Here is a 17,676-nt window from a genome sequence, read left to right on the forward strand (position 1 = left end):
TTTTTGGAAGAAATGGCAGAGGCACAATCATATCTATTGCTCTATTACTGATGAGCTTAACTTGGATCACATGGTTAAGGTGGTTCAAGTCGTATCTCTCCACTGTACAATTACTACTGTTCTCTTTATAATTAGTAAGTCTTGTGGAGAAATATTCTGAGATTGTGTAAATATCCTGTTCTTACCAAATTTTCACCTTCTAATTTTAGTATTCACTTATTTCTCTTGCAAGGAACAGTACTATATATGTGGTGGAATTTAGAGTGTATATTTTTATCCTTTCTTTTTTATTGATAAACATGTTTAAGGCTTTGAATTTCCTGATTCTTATTTCCTGATCACTGTTTTAAATGTATCCCATAGATTCTAATATGATATTTCCATCACTAATTTTCAGAAATTTTGCAATTTGTTTTTATTTCTCCTTTCCTTTCACCCAAGTGTTGCTGAATATAAGGTTAATTTCCAGGTGAAAAGTATCTTAGTTTATTGATTTTGTTCTACTTTCTAGTTTAAATGCTGCATTGTAATCAGGGAAGAGTTGTTTGTAATACACCTACTCTGTAGAATTTGTTGAAATTTCTTCATGACATAATATATGATCAATTTTAGTGAACGTTCCATGTGCACTTGGAGATTAAGTACAGACTCTATATTGGGATACAAAGTCCCAAAGTTATGATACATCTTACTGACTTAGGTTTCCTATATTCTTACCCAGTTTTGTGCACCTGAAATGTCTTACCCTGAGTATTGTGCTATGTTATTCTCCTACTATTAACATATTTCAATCTACATCTCCTTGAATCTCTCATTACTTCTTGCTTCACAAAGGTGGTTGCTGTGTTCTTTGGTATGTAAGTATTTTATCTTCATCATAACTTGTGAATCTGCTTAACAAGTATATTAGTTTTCTATTGCTACAGTGACAAACTACTACAAATGTAGTGGCTTAAGACAACATCCACTTCTTATTTTGTGGGTCAGAAGTCTGGGCACAGCACAGCTCAGATGGTTCCTTGCTTAAGGTGGCACAAAGCCAAACTACCAGGTTGTCAGCAGGGCTGTATCCCCTCCAGGAGGCTCTGGGCAAGAATCCTTTCATCCTCTTTCAGATTGTTTATAGAATTCAGCTCCATGAGGTTGTAGGGCTCGATACAGGATTATAGTCTCTGACCCCTATCAGCCTCTCAGCTCCTTAAGCTGCTTGCATTCCTTTCCATACTGCTCCTACATCTTCAGATTAGTCATGGCAAGTCAATCTTCTATTTCCAATGTCCCTGACTTCCCATTTATACCACATCTCTCTAACTCGGGCCAAAAAGTTCTCTGCTTTTAAGGGATCATGTTATTAGCTTGGGCCTATACAGATAGTCCAGGATAACCTCCTTAAAGTCTGTAACCATAATTGCATTTGCAAAGTCCCTTTTGGCACTTCATGTACCATACTATAAAGGGTTCCACAGATTAAGGCACAGAAATGATTGAGGGAGGAGAAAGGGATTCTGACTACCACAGAAAGTATCCTTCTTTGTTGGACTTCATGTTTTTCAGCTTGAAATTTTACTTTGTCTAGTATCAGGATCATTATGTGTTTTCTTATCATTTCCATTTGCCTAATATATCTTTCAACATACATTTTAGCCTTTGTTGTTCTGTTTTAGGTTATACCTCACTTTGTGAAGAAAATTAAAATCTTTCTTTTAATAGTGAGTTAGGTCCACTCACATTTATGCCTGGAACATTAATCTCAACATATACTGTTGTCTGAGACCTGCCTGTATTTTATATTTCTTGTGTCTCTTTCCTTGTTAATATGCGTTCTTCACTCTTTGATTTTTAGGTCCTTTTTGTCAAGTAGCTTTATACTTTTGTTTTAGTGTATTTTAATTTTTCAAATGTCCTTAGCCCATTTTCTTAGTTAAGTAAAGTTGGTTAGTTTTTATGTATTCAACTCCTACCTACTACCCATAGAGTAATCTATGAGAAATTCTACATCTCTCTCTTCTTAATTGCATGATTTCTGTTTCATCAGAACATTATGTTTACACATATTCCTACCCTTGCCCACATCTTTTCTTCATAGACTTGCAATATTAAATATTCACCTTTACTTCTTTTGCTGATGTTTTCCATTTCATCTCTTGGTTGGTTAGAGCTTGGCAATTAGTAGATTTCTCAAGAGCACATGGGTACAGAATTCCCGGAGTTCTAACATGTTTAAAAATTGCCTTTCTATAAGACAGTTTGGTCAAATAAAACTTCTGGCTTTGAACTTTTCATTTAGGCTATTTTTAATGTTCCCCTCATTCTTGCTTGTTTTGTTAAGTTTTCTGAAAAAATGTGATAATAAGTCTAACTATGTTGACCTCGTAAATCAGTTGTTTTTTAAACCTGGATATCTTAAGGACTCTAATTTTGAAATTAGTGTTACTAGGAAAATGCACATAAGTTTTTCCAGGTACAAAGTGGCTATTTCAATGTGTAGATTTCATGACTATTTTTAGGTAATTTTTTGGAATTATAGTTTTAAATATTAGTTCCACTAACTTCTATTGTTTTTGCCTTTTTTTTCTTCCTTAAATAGTTTATTGTCAAGTTGGTTTCCATACAACACCCAGTGCTCATCCCAATAAGTGCCCTCTTCCATGCCCATCACCTCCCTTGCCCTCTCCCCTCCACCTCAGCCCTCAGTTGGTTCTCAGCATTCAAGAGTCTCGTGGTTTGCCTCCCTCCCTCTCTCCAACTACTTTTCCCCTTCTTCTCCCCCATGGTCCTCTGTTAAGTTCCTCCTAATCCACCTATATGTGCAGCTTTTGTTTTGCTTCTGCATAGACCAATTAAGCTTCTGTTTCTCCATTTAAACATACGTAGTTTTTCCTTCTCTTCCATTCGAACACTTTTTAATTCTTTTTACTTCATCTTGTTTTCTTTCTGTTGGTTGTTTCTTTTACCTTTCTTCAATGCTGCTTACCAAATTTTATTTGAATCTATTCTCCTTTAGATACCCTGTAATTTCGTTTTCATCTCTGTTTTCCTCTCATTTTTTCCCACAGTCCTACTCCATTTCTCCCAGGTTCTTGGCCATTACTGGTTATTTGTTTTTGTTTTTTAAATAATGGTAAAATATAAATAACATAAAGTTTATCACCTTAACCCTTTTAAGTGTACAGTTCAGTAGCATTAAATACATTCACAATGTGCAACCAATCTCTAAGAACTGTTTTTATCTTGCAAAACTGAAACTCTGTACCCATTAAACAACAACTCCCCATATCTCTTTCTCTACAACTCCTTGCTACTACCAACCTACCTTCCGTTTCTATTAATATGACTACTCTAGATATCTCATATAAGTGGAATTACACAGTATTTATCTTTTTGTGACCAGCTTATTTCATTTAACTTTTAGGGGCTTCAGATCAATCTTAGGCCAACCTCTAAATTTCCCCTTTTCTCCCATGCATTTTTCCCCAGACTATCTTTGTTTAAATACAAAGTTTTCCAGTAAGAGCTGGAGGGAAGACCTGCTGGATTGGGTGATTTTTGTTTGTTTGTTTTTACTTAGATTCTCATTTGCAGATTCTGTATTTGCAAATGCATCTACTCACTAAAATTTATTTATAACCTTAAAATCAATACTTGGGGCACTTATGTGGTCTTCTAGGATATGTGCAGAGTAATGAAAAATCTAAGTCACCTGATGTGCAAGTTCCCAGCTAAGGTTGAACAAGGGTACACTTTTTCTTGTTTCAGCTCTCATATTATAAACAAGTATCCTGTAAGTTGTCTATTTAGTATTACATTTTTGCATTTTTGTGCTTTTGTGTTGGTAGTTTTGCTTTTTAAAAGAGCCCCCCAGCAAAGTGTTGAAGTGGTCTCTAGTGTTCCTCAGACTAAGAAGGAAGTGATTACTAAGGATATATTGTGTTAGGCAAGCTTTGTTCAGACCGAAGTAATACTGATGTTGATCTTAAGTTCAATGTTAATGAATTAACCATATATAGTAAACAGGTTGTTCTTAAACACAAACACAAAAAACCAGGTTATGTATTGATCAGTTACTGATTTTTAAGACCCAACCCAAGCTTTTCCGTGCACTTGAGTTTCATTACTATACCAACATAAAGACAGGTTAGTTCACTTACAAGTGGGTATAATCTTTATATGAACTTCCATACCCATACCATAAAGTTACTGGCAATCTACAAAAGATACTGTAAGTTATAGAAACTCTAATATACAATGACTGCCAATCTATCGTAAGAAGCATCTACATTAAGACCCAAGAAAATATCTCTCTCAAATAAAGAGTGATCAAGTAAAAATTTGGAATGCACATTTATACATCCAGTAAAATATTTAATAAGCCTACTTTAAAGTTAGAAAGAGCCAGTCTTTTTCTTTAGACATATCTAAACAGTATGGCCTAAAACAAACAACAAAAGCATATATGCTTTAAATATTATTCTGAGAAAGGAAATCTGTTACATCTTTATTTACATAGTAAATTTCAGAGGCTCCTAGAATGACAAAAATATTAGTAAAAAAATTAAAATATTCCCACATACCTTCAAAACAACTAAATACTGTCTATGTATGATAAAATTATTTTTCACTGTTTGTTTGCCTTATGAAATTTACTTGTGCTTATGTATATGTTGGGGGGTTAGGAGATTAGTGCGACAAGTAGAAATATAAATTTTAATAGTTCTTTATTATGCATCTGATTCAAATAAACAGAATAAACCAGAAATAATAAAAAGCTTAGGAACAAACTTAAACAGTGAGACAAAAGACTTATCCACTGAAAACTATAAAACACTGCTGAAAGAAATTCAAGTGGACAGAAATAAATGTAAAGACATGCCATGTTCATGGACTTCAAGACTTAGTATTATTAAAAGAACAATACCACTAAAAATGATTTACAAAATCAATGCAATCCTTACCAAATTACAATGTTTTTGTTTGTTTTATGTTTTTTTGCAGAAACAGAAAAACCCATTCTAAAATTCATATAGAATTAAAAAAAATCCAAATAGCCAAAACAATCTTGCAAAAGGAAAAGTTGAAAGACTCACGTTTCCTGATTTCAAAACTTACTACAAAGCTACAATAATCAAAACAGCTTGGTAGTGTCATAAAGACAGATATATATCCAATGGAACGGACCCCAAAAATGAACTCTCCCATATATGATCCAATGATTTTTAACAATAGTGTCAAGACCAAAAGGTCAGTCTTTTCAACAAACAGTGCTGGGCCAAGGGCATTTAAATGCAAAAGAATGAAACTGGACCCTTACCCTTAACCATATAAAAAAAGTCAACTCAATATAGTTAAAAAAGGACCTAAACCTAAGAGCTGAAACTATTAAACTTCTAGAGATAAAAAGGGGAAAACATCTTCATGGCACTGGACTTGGCAATTCTTTTTTGGATATGACCCAGAAGCACAGGCCACAACAACAACAAATATTACATAAATTGGACTTCATCAAAATTAAAAACTTTAGTGTATCAAGGACACTACCAACACAGTGAAAAAAACAACCCAAGCTTGGGAGATAATCTTTGCAAATCCTATATCTGATAAGGGATTAATATTCAGACTACTAAATAAAAACCCTTATAAACTGACAACAGTAAAACATAAACAATTTAAAAACAGGCAAAAGACTTGAATGAACATTTCTCCAAAGAAAATAAATATACAAATAGCCAATAATCAAATGAAAAGAGGCTCAACATCACTAATTATTAGGGAAATGCAAATTGAAGCCACCATAAGATCTCTCCACAACCATAAGGCCAGTTGTTATCAAAACAACAGAAAATAAGTGTTTGCCAGGATGCAGAGAAATTGGAACACTGGTGCATTTCTGGTGGGAATATTAAATAGTACAGCTGCTGTGAAAAAAAGTTTGTAGTTCCTCAAAAAACTAAACACAGAACTGAAATGTGATCCAGTAATTCCATTTCTAAGTACATAATAAAAAGAACTGAAAGCACGAACTCAGATACTTGTACACCAATTACCACAGCAGCATTATTCACAATAGCCAAAAGCCTGAAACAACCCAAATGTGCACCAACAGATAAACAAAATTAAAATAATATATATGCAATGGAATGTTATCCAGTCTTAAAGAGAAATGAAAAAAATTTTAAATATTTATTCATTTTTGAGACAGAGAGACAGAACATGAGTAGGGGAGCAGCAGAGAGAGAGGGAGACACAAAATCCGAAGCAGGCTCTAGGCTCTGAGCTGTCAGTACAGAGCCTGACATGGGGCTTGAACTGATGAACTGTGAGATCATGACCTGAGCCGAAGTCAGACACTTAACCGACTGAGGACTCAGGCACCACAATAAATGAAATTTTGATACATCTACAACATGGATGAATCTTGAAGATATTATGCAACATGAAATAAGCGATACACAAAAGAAGAGATACAGTAATAATTCCACTTTATATGATGTACCTGGAATAGGCAAATTCAGAAACAGCAAGATAGAGGTCATCAGGGAAGGCGGGGTGGGAGAGGTGGGTGTGGAATGGGGAGTTATTCTTGTTTAATGGGTATGGTGTTTCTGAGATGAAAAATAGTTCTGGAAATGGATAACGGTGATTGTTACATAATGTTGTGAATGTTCCAAGGTTAATACCATAGAATGCACACTTACAAATGGTTAAAATGGTAAATTTTATATATATTTTACCTCAATTTTTAAAAAGTCTCAAAATATCTGTGATATAATTATGAACATGTATTTATAACTTTCTATGTAAACATGAGATGTATATAATAAGAGCTGTATATATAGTAAAACCGAAAGTTATACTTAAAACCTAATGAATCTATAGGTTACCCAGGCCAATTAGCTGTACAAGCTCAAAGTATGCCCTCTGTCAGGTATTTAATGAACATCAGACTGTATTCTTAGAAATGTGTTCAGTATTATATATAAAAGTTGCTTTAAGGAGCCATTAACTTATTCTAATTAGATGCTTAGTTTTATAAATGTCTACAACACAAAACGGGCATTTTCCCTTGAGTTCTATGGCAGTATTTAAGAAGTTGAAAAATCCTAAATATAAACCTATAAGAATAGCAACTGCAATTTCCTGAGCTGTTTTACATCAGAAGGCACTAACATTACATACATTATTTCTTTTAATTCTCATAAGAAAAATAAGGCAAGTATATAACTCCATTTTAAGGTGATAAAAGTTAAGGTTTAGAAAGGTGAAGTAACGTGAGTTTACACAGCTGGTTAGGATCAGAGCAAGGACTCAAAACCAGGTGTATGCAACAGCAAAGTCCATGCCTCTGAAATGAGGTATGCATATCCTAAGAATGCAGAGCAATGTGAAATCACAAGATTATTAGGTTTCTCATGGGGATCCAGTCTTATGAAAAAAATATTATAATATTTTCTCATAAAAAACTGTAGAATCATAAAACTCTGAATTTTTCCATTTGTAAAAATTTAAATCTAATATATTTTATAAAAAAAAGAAATATGGATTAGAATACAGAGTAAAAGGCAATACTAGCACAAAAGTTTAAGATAGAACATAACTTCAAAGGAATTTTCTATCAGGAGCATCTCATAGGTCTTAAGTCCTCCGGCAGGTAGGGAGCAGTACAGAGGGATGAGTGGACTTGTCTCTACCTTCTTCCACTAGGACTACTTGGATGCTAATGTTTAAGAAGCACTAAGAGCGTATCTTCCGATTTATGAACTATATCAACTATGCACAAACACAGAAGTGATGAATAATAATTTTCCTATTTCATTTGAGTAAAAAAAGTAGTGCTTATCCCGTCACAATCATGGTAAAACCCTCAATTATATAACAATAAGTTTCTATCCCCGGAGTTTTCCTTCAGGCATGTCTATTACTATTTCTAAGTGTTCCTAATGATTTCTATGATTCCTAACTTAGGCCCAGAAAATGAAAGAAAGGTAAGAATTTAGATCCATATTCAAGAATAACACATTCAGATAACAAAAAGAATAAGTGGCAAATTGATTGTACAGGAGGTTTTGGCCAGTGCAATAATGAAGAAAAAAAAAGCTATTGGGACTCTTACATTGGAAAGGAAGAAATAAAGCTGTCTTTAAGCATCTAACATGTTCATGTACATAAAAATTCCTTAGGAAATCTATAAAGCCGGCATCCATCTTGTCAACTCAGATGAAAGAAGGAGCACTAAAGGTCCTATCATCCCCAGGCACGACTGGACTGGCCAGGAAATCTGTAGAAATGCAACTCCACTAGCTTATAAGCAAAGACATAATTACCAAACATACCTTAATGAAATTTCTAACATAAAGAATAAAGGCATTTTTCAGATTGCAAGTCTCTTGAAATGGAAAAGACCCCCAGGAGACCAAAGCAACACCAGAGCACCTGCTAAAATGACCTCCTGGGCCTCCAATCAGTGGGGCCCACCTTCTCAGGAGGGCCCTTGCCCCAAAAGTTGCCTTTAAAAACCCTCACTTGTTGGGATGTATGGATGGCTCGGTCCGCTGAGCATCTGAATCTTAATTTTGGCTCAGGTCCCCTGCTCACACTTTCTCTCTTGTGCTCTCTAAAATTAAAAAACGACAACAAACAACAACAACAACAAACCCTCCTCATTTGTAGCCATTGGGGGAGTTCAGGACTGTAGAGCATTAGCTCCCTGTTATCCTGGATGGTGCCACACCAATAAATAGCCTTTCTTGAAATAGGCTAGTATCAATTTTGTAGAATTCTAAGTTAATTCTAAAATTTATATTGAAATGCAAATGATATAGTATAGTTAAAACAATATTGAAAAAGGAAGACAAAACTGAAGAACTACTACTACTTGATTTTATGACTGATTATATAACACACCAATAATCAGGTTTTAGCATAAGGACGTATAAATCAATGGAGCAAAAGAGAAAGTCTAGAAACAGACCCACATATGCACATGATCAATTGATTTGACAAAGGTACCAAGGAAAGTCAAGGAGCAAAGAACAGTCTTGACAAAAAAATGTTGCTGAAGCAACTGTATCTCTACATGGAAAGTAAGCCCTAAGTCATACCATCCCATAAAATTAACTTAAAAGTGGACTACAAACCTAAAATATAAGAGTTAAAATTATCAACTTTCCAGAAGAAAACATAAGAGAAAATGATTGCTATAAAAATTTAAGGAATATCTCTTTCAATGACAATGTTAAGAAAACATAAAGACAAGCCATAAAGAGAAAACGTTCACAATACATATATTTGAAAAAGTATTTAATCCAGAACATATAAAGAACTCTTGCAATTCACTGATAAAACAAAAATTTAAATTAAAAAAATGGACAAAAGATTTAAACAGGCATTTTAGAGAAAATATACAGGGGTGCTTGGGTGGCTCAGTCAGTTAAGTAGCTGACCCTTGGGCTCCATGCTGTCAGCACAGAGTCGGCTTGGGAATCTCTCTCTTTCTCTCTCACTGCCCCTCCTATGAACTTTCTCAAACTCTCTCTCTCTCAAAATAAGTAAATACACTTATAAAAAAACTTTAGAGAAAATATACAAATGGCCAATAAGAATACAAAAAGTGCTCAATATCATTAGTCATAAAGGAAATGCAAATCGAAACCATACTGAAATACTATTATACAGCCATCAGAATAACTATTACAAATAGTTACAAAATAAGAGCTGACAAGGATATGAAGCAATTTGAAATCTCATATTGCTATAGGTATAAAAAATGGTACAACCACTTTGGAAAATACTTCGGAGTTTGTCATAAAGTTAAACACATATTAAACAGTAGACCCAGAAATTCTACTCCTAGTTATTTACCCAAGAAAAATGAATGAAATGAAAGCACACATCTACACCAGATGTTCACATCACCATTATTCATAATAATCTCCAACTGGAAATAACTCAAATCTCCACTAAATTGTGAGTGGATAAGCCAACTGTGACACAGACACAAATCAGGAAACTACCCAGCAATAAAACAGAAGGAACTACTGAAAAAAAAATGCAACATAGACAAATCACAAAAACATTTTGTTGCACTGAAGAAGTCAGAAAAAGGATTATACTATACTTTATGATTTCATTTATATGAAATTATAGAACACATAAAACTAAACCATAATAAAGGACATCAATGGTCATCTGGGGCCTGAGCTCAGGGGGACAGGGAAAGATATCAAGTAGCTTTTCGGAGTGATGTGAATCTTCTATACCTACATATCTATATTTGGCAAAATCAATCTGCACACTTAGTAAAGTTGACTTAAAAATGCTTCTAAACATTGGTTCAGTGAAACAGGACAGAGCATGTTTAAATCAAGGCAATTAATGTTAGAGACCAGGTTATATTTATAAATAAGTCATATAAAAAATTTAGAATTAAGATAAGGCTGAGGACAAAGAAAAAGAGATAAGGTTGAGGAGGGTTTTAGCATACTTTGGTATTACTAAGATTTCCTTAGTAACATCTTGCAAAAAAGGAGTGGTAAGTCTTTAACAAAATTGATTCTAACTGAAGGTTTAAAAAGTAATACACAATAGGGGCGCCTGGGTGGCTCAGTAGGTTAAGTGTCCAACTCTGGTTCAGAGCATGATCTTGCAATTTGTGAGTTTGAGTCCCATCTTGTGCTCTGTACTATGCGAAACGATGTGTATATTAACTATCTTGATTCTAAGATTTTATTTTTTATTATGTTTTTAACGTTTATTTATTTTTGAGAGACTGACAGCTCAGAGCCTGGAACCTACTTCAGGTTCTGTGTCTCCCTGTCTCTGTAGCCTCTCCTTTTCATACTCTCTTTCTCTCAAAAATAAATAAACATAAAAAATATATATACAATAGATCTGATTATGCCTCTCTCTGTCCTTCTCCTTTTCACACTCTCTCTTTCTCTCAAAAATAAACATAAAAAAATATATACAATAGATCTGATTATGATATATTTTTGAAGAACTCTTTCAAAAGGAAGATTTTTATGGTGAGCAGTCAGTGCATTTCCATATTTCCTTTCTAATTATAAGACAAAAATAAAGCAGAATTCAACCTAACTAATCCTTTCATGGGGCTCTCTAAAACATATTTTTTAAACTTAGCTAAAGCCCACTTTACAGCTTCATCCTGCCTAACTTCCCTTAAGCCCGTCTATTTGCTGCACTTTCTAAATTACAACTTGTGGGGCGCCTGGATGGCTCAGTCGGTTAAATGTCCGACTTTGGCTCAGGTCATGATCTCACGGTTCGTGGGTTCCAGCCCTGTGTCAGGCTCTGTGCTGACAGCTAGCTCAGAGCCTGGAGCCTGTTTCAGATTCTGTGTCTCCCTCTCTCTCTGACCCTCCCCTGCTCACGCTATCTCTCTCTCTTTCTCTCTCTCAGAAATAAAACATTAAAAAAAAATTTTAATTGCAACTTGCATACTATTATATACAAAAGCTCTGGTGATTGAAAAGAATGGACAATATAGAGGTCAGGGGCCAGCAGTTCTAGTGACTTTTTAGATTCAGAGTTGTATTATTATGCCTTTAGTTCAATCTAGGTCCTTAAGTTTAGGTACCACTCACTATCCAATCTGAAGAATTCAAGGCTAGCAAACGATAGTTTCAAAAAAGAAAAAAAGAAAGAAATTAATGGTTTTCTGTCCTAAACAATACTTTTTTAGATACTTTCAGAAACATACCATTTAATAATGAAGCAAATTCTGTTACTTTCAGTTACAGTTCCTGAGTTCTAATACTGGTCCCAGTTTTCCTACTTATAGAAAAGTATAAACTTGTGGGGTACGTGGGTGGCTCCGTTAGTTGAGGATCTGATTTTTTTTTCGGGTCAGAGCATGATCTCAGTTTATGAGACTGAACGCAGTATCAGACTCTGTGCTGGCAGCATAGAGGCTGCTTGAGATTCTTTCTTGCCCTTGTTCTCTGCCCCTCCTCCACTCATGCTCTCTGTCTCTCAAAAATAAATAAACATAACAGAAAAAGGACAAATTTGCAATAAGGTGCTGGCAGCACACATTACTTACCTATATTTTAATTTATATTTCCCAACACCTCTTGTTATAATACTTGTTTTACACATGAGTAAATGAAGCTCAGAGAGGTGTGTAACTTGCCCAAACTACCAAATGACAGCTACGATTCAAAATCAGTTTAACTTCAAAATTCATGCTCATAAGGACCATGCTATAATGCCTTACAAAGGGAACTCATTCTCTCTGAGAGGTCTATATAAACTAAAGAATGCCGGCATAATTTTTTAAAACTCCATTTACCTTCAGGGGACGCAGAGCACCACAAAATTTTGTCCACCAGCTGTTTTCGATGAATTCTAAGTGCCTCTCTCTTTTCCTAAGTGTTCGTAACCTTTCTTCAAATTGTTTTAAGGCGCGTTTATCCCTTGCTGGCAAAGGTCGACCATCTTTGCTCTACAAATAACAGAACAAAATAAAACAGCTTTTTACTGTCAAGGTCTTAGTAAAGTACCCATCAAATTTAGAAAATCATGCAACAAAAGCTTTTTTAAGTTGGATATCCTTAGGCAAATTTACAAACTGAAAAATATGGACAACAACCAGGTGACAACACACACCTCTGAACCAAGGTCAGGCTGAAAATGTAGATGTATCTACATTTAATAATGAACCTCTTTATCCCTATTTTCCAACTATACGGTAAAGTTATGTGGAGGGAGATAAGTATCTTTAAAAATGCCTTTTTTATTTGGTACTTTATTCAATTTGCTCCATTATTCTCCCTCAACACGAAGTTCCTCCTTGTATTCCTTAAAATATTTGGTCATACCCCTTCTCTCCCTTTGGTCAGCCTCTGATTCAAATATCAGCAGAGAGATGCAATGCTAGTATGTGCTATGCAGAGGTTTTTAGAGCAACTGCTGAGAACTGTCACTTTCTTATTCTCCAAGTACTTTTGCAAATAGTCACCATTCTGGTGACTGTAATACAAGTTCTCTGTACTACAACTTCTATCTTCTGGAAAATCTCTCAGGTCCCAAGCAAACTAGGATGCTCCATCAACCTACTTACTACTAAAGAGCTGAAGCATCATTTTATAAATTTCCCTGGATGGTTTTTCCTTCAGTAAACTCTAATTGGGTCTTTTGTTCATTATTTCTATGTATTACTTGTCCTTTCTTCTTACTGACTTAAAGATGTTGTTTATACATGACCTATACTGCAGATTATTTCCTCCCCCTTTTTTTGATGGTTGTTTAACTTCCTTTGTGGTGGTACTTTTTGGGTACATAAATTTTAGAACATAAAAATGTAAAACTCACCAATCTCTCAATCAGCATTTGGGATTTTTTTTGTGTGTCTTGTTCAGAAAGTTCTTCTACACACCAAGATAAAACTTCACTTTCTCCTAATGTTTTGTAAGTTTTGTATTTGATATGAATTCAGGATTGTTTTACTATGTGGTAGGGGGTCTATGAAAATTTCATTTTTTGTCTCCTATGAATTGTACTGAATTTCCACCCAAACTTAAGAACTGTTGTCTCTACAATAATGAATCTTCCCAATCAGGAACTGATGAAGTTCTCCATTTATCTCCATTTATTTCAGACTTCTATTATGTACTTCACTAAATTTTATAATTTCTACCAGGAAGATTGTGACATTTACTATTTTACAGTTTACAGCTATTGTGAATGAGATCATTTTCCATTACATCCTCCAAGTGGTTCCTGATTTCTGCATGTTTGTATCCAGGCACTTTGATGAACTCTATTTAGTTCTATTAATGTGATCAATAATTAAGGTTAATTAATAAACAATTAATTAGGGTTAATTAACCCTAACCCTAACACTGATTCTTTGATTCTTTCAGATTTTCTTGGTAGATGATATCTGCAAATAATAAAGGGTATTTCCCTTCACTCTCTTTTATTCCAATGTTTATCTCTGCAATCTTTCTGACTAGCACCTCCAGGTATATGCTAATGAGCAACAACAATACAGACTGTCCTGACTTCAATGGGAATGTATGATGGTTATTACAGGCTTCCTTTCCTAAGTACTTTCTTCTCTTCTAATTTGGTAAGGCTTCTTTTTAAATCATAACTACAAATTGACTTTTCCTAAATAATTCTTTAGCATCTATTAAGATGCATATATTTCTCATTTTTTATCCTCAACATATTAAACTATTTTATTAATCGATTTTTCTAATGTGTCAGACTTTGCATTTCTATAATAAACCTCATCTGATAATTACAACATATTCTATTATGGCATAGGTTTGAATTGCTAATATTTTCTTTATAACATTTGTTTCTATGTTCCTAAGAGAGACCAGTATATATATATATATTCTTTTTTGTGTGCAATTACCATCTGGTTCCTGTATCAGAATTATACTATGTAGCAGAAAAATTTAGAAAACTTCCATTTGTTCCTAAGGTCTATAAATAATATTATCTGCTCCTTGAAGGTGATAGAGAAAGAAAAATTTCATTGTGTTTTTGGAAGTACATTTAATTAGCAAGTGGTTACATGTAGCTTTTAGCTGCTTATTCCACTAGTACATAAAACTTGAACCTAACTGATAGAGTAAAATATGTTCCACACGGAATCAGTATACCTGGGAATAAGCAAGATCCTCTTCATACCTGAGCAGAATTTTTGTTTTTTCAGTTGTTTGAACACTGATAGAAATTCTCAAATTGTCAGTGTTTTGCATTTCACAGACAAATTTTAAAGCCACAGACCTAGTTTCTTAAGGATATGTTGCAAAAAAATTCAAACAATGTCAAAAATATTGAATTGCCAATGTCTAAGTCATATTGGAAAGTAGCACAAAGACAATGTACTTTTACGCTTCCCAATTACAATAAACTACCAACTTACTTTTGCTTTAATTGTTTGAATGTGTTGCTCCACTTCTTCAATGTCTTCAGTGTTTTCTAACCGTTCATATGCAGCACTTCTAGTGCCTTTTATCAGATTTAAAGGTAATGCAGACATGCCATATGCCTAAAAGAAACAAAGTTAAAATGTGTTTTTAGTACTAGTATTTTACACACAATTATACACAATTCTAAAGGGAAAAGGTCCTTTAAAGCAACTGCAAGGGCTTTAGGGTTGGCTCAGTCAGTTGAGCATTTGACTTTGATTTCAGCTCAGGTCATGATCAAGGTCAGGGTTGTAGGATCAAGCCCCACACTGGGCTCCATACTGAGTGTGGAGCCTGCTTAAGATTCTCCCTCTCTCTTTCTCTGCCCTTCCTTCTCCCCACGCACTCTCTCTCCCTCTTTATAAAATTAAAAAAAAAAAAGCAACTGCTAAAGTGTATGCAGTTGTAAAGGATTATAGTCACTGAAGAACATGGTACATGGGAGTGAATTCTGATTATATTGTCCTATAATTCTCTTATTGATTTCACATTTACAGTTATATAAATTTGTATCTGTAGAATACGATTCACAGAATAGATAATATGTATGGTTCAAAGGTAAAGTTGGAAAATTAACATAAATATAATACTTTACTCAAAGTAATAGCAACTTCAGATCAATCAGGGCTTAAGATAGTGTAATTAGTAAAAAAAATTTACAAAATAATTTTCTATGGAAAAAATTTTACCCAACTATATACAGTAAATCCTTAGTAAAATATATTTTAGTACATACATGTTATTTAATTAGCATACCAATTATCTGAATACAGTTTACTTACAAGTTTTAAGTACATACAATTAGTCATTTTGCTAAGTATTTTAAATATTTTCCTATAAGTAATTTTCAAATGTTAATCAGCATTAAAATAAGCATATTACATTGTATTACCCAACTCTGTATTAGCCTGTTCCAAATGATAACTTTTAATTGTAACCATTAAAAACACTTAATGGCAACCGCAACAAGACCATTATTTTAAATTTTTGAATCTTTAGAAACAAAACTGACACCTTTCACCTCCTGGTTGAAGCAACAAGCTCTAAAGTGGTACATTACATATTTAAAATATTTTTCATTTTCCTCCTGAGCACACAGCCAAACTACTTTAGCCAGTCTCCCCTGAAATCAAGCAGGGCCATGAAACTGAGTTCAGGACAATTAATGTAGGCAGAAGTGATGTTATTTCCTAGGCTTAACCCCAAAACTTTATTCTGATTGATCTTACATATTTTCTCTCAAACATTTTGCTACCTATTTGTCAACTCCAAATATCTTTAGTGACAATTTCAATTACACTTGACCCTTGAACAACTTGGGTTTGAACTGCAAGGGTCCACTTATACATGGATTCTTTTCTTGGTAAATACACTATAGTACTATAAATGTATTTTCCTTTGATTTTAACAACACTGCCTTTTCCCTATTGTAAGAATACAGTTTATAATATGTATAACATATAAAATATGTGTTATTGCCTGTTTACCCTATCAGTAAGGCTTCTGGTCAACAACAGTCTATTAGTTAAGTCTGGAGTGGAGTAAAACATTATATGAAGATTTTCATCCATGTGGGGGGGTCAGCACCCCTAACCCCCATATTGTTCACATACACACATCGCATCTTCTTTATCCATTTGTCTGTTGATGGACACTTAAGTTGCTTCCATATCTTGGTTACTGTAAATAATGTTAAAATGAACAGAGAGACACAGTTTGATTTGCATTTCCCTGATAATTAGTGATGCTGCATCTTTTCATGTGCCTGTTGGCCATTTGTATGTCTTCTTGGATAAAGGTCTGTTCGGGTCCCCATTTTTAAATAAGGTTGTTTTTTGTTATTGAGTTATACAAGTTCTTTATGTATTGTAGGTATCAACCCCTTACTGGATATATCATTTGTAAGTATCTTCTCCAATTCAGTAAGCTGCCTTTTCCTTTTGTTGCTAATTTCTTTCACTGCGTATAGACTCATTTATTTATTTTTGCTATTGTTGCCCTTGCCTGAGGAGACATATCCAAAGAAATATTGCTAAGACCAATGTCAAAAAGCTTACTACCTGTTTTTTTTTTTTTTTTTTTTTTTAAGATTTATGGTTTCAGGTCTTGCAACCAAGTCTTTCCTCTTAGTTTATTTTTGTATATGGTATAATAAAATGGTTCAATTTCATTCTTTCTCATGTAACTATCCAGTTTTTACAACATTTAAAAAGGCTGCCTATATATTAATTTTGTATCCTCCAAATTTACTGAACTCATTTATTATTTCTAAAAGCTTTTTGATGGAGTCTTTAGGGCTTTCTATATATAGTATAATGTCATCCGTAAACAGTGAAAATTTTTACTTCTTTCCAATTTGGATATCTTTATTTCTTTTCCTTATCTAACAGCAGTAACTAGGACTTCCAATACCATGCTGAATTAAGACAGTGAAAGTGTGCATTCTTGCCTTGTGTCTAATTTTAGAGGAAAAGTTTTCAGTTTTTCACAACTGAATATGATGCTACCTATAGGTTTGTCTTATATTGCCTTCTTTATGTTGAGGTATGTCCCCTGTATACCTATTTTGTTGACAGTTTTTATCATAAACAGATGCTGAATTGTGTTAATGTTCTTCCTGTATCCCCTGAGATGATATGATTTTTAACCTTCATTTTGCTAATGAAGTGTATCACATTAATTGATTTGCAATTTTTTTTAATGTTTTTTATTTATTTCTAGGAGAGAGAGAAAG

At 33.9% G+C, this 17,676-nt stretch overlaps 1 protein-coding gene across 2 annotated transcripts in view; it reads right to left on the minus strand.

Annotated features, from left to right (window-relative positions):
* LMBRD1 (LMBR1 domain containing 1) overlaps window positions 1-17,676 on the minus strand; it is a 104,932-nt gene that overhangs the window by 36,183 nt on the left and 51,073 nt on the right. For both annotated transcript variants that reach the window (XM_039245808.1, XM_039245809.1), the window contains exons 8-9: window positions 14,897-15,022; window positions 12,305-12,457 (exon numbers count right to left, since the gene is read on the minus strand). In XM_039245808.1, the coding sequence (XP_039101739.1) occupies window positions 12,305-12,457; window positions 14,897-15,022 (279 nt within the window). The remainder of the gene's footprint in view (window positions 1-12,304; window positions 12,458-14,896; window positions 15,023-17,676) is intronic.

The sequence above is a fragment of the Hyaena hyaena genome, unplaced genomic scaffold (genome assembly GCF_003009895.1).
Source record: "Hyaena hyaena isolate Hyena2069 unplaced genomic scaffold, ASM300989v1 scaffold_271, whole genome shotgun sequence".
Classification (NCBI taxonomy): Eukaryota; Metazoa; Chordata; class Mammalia; order Carnivora; family Hyaenidae; genus Hyaena; species Hyaena hyaena.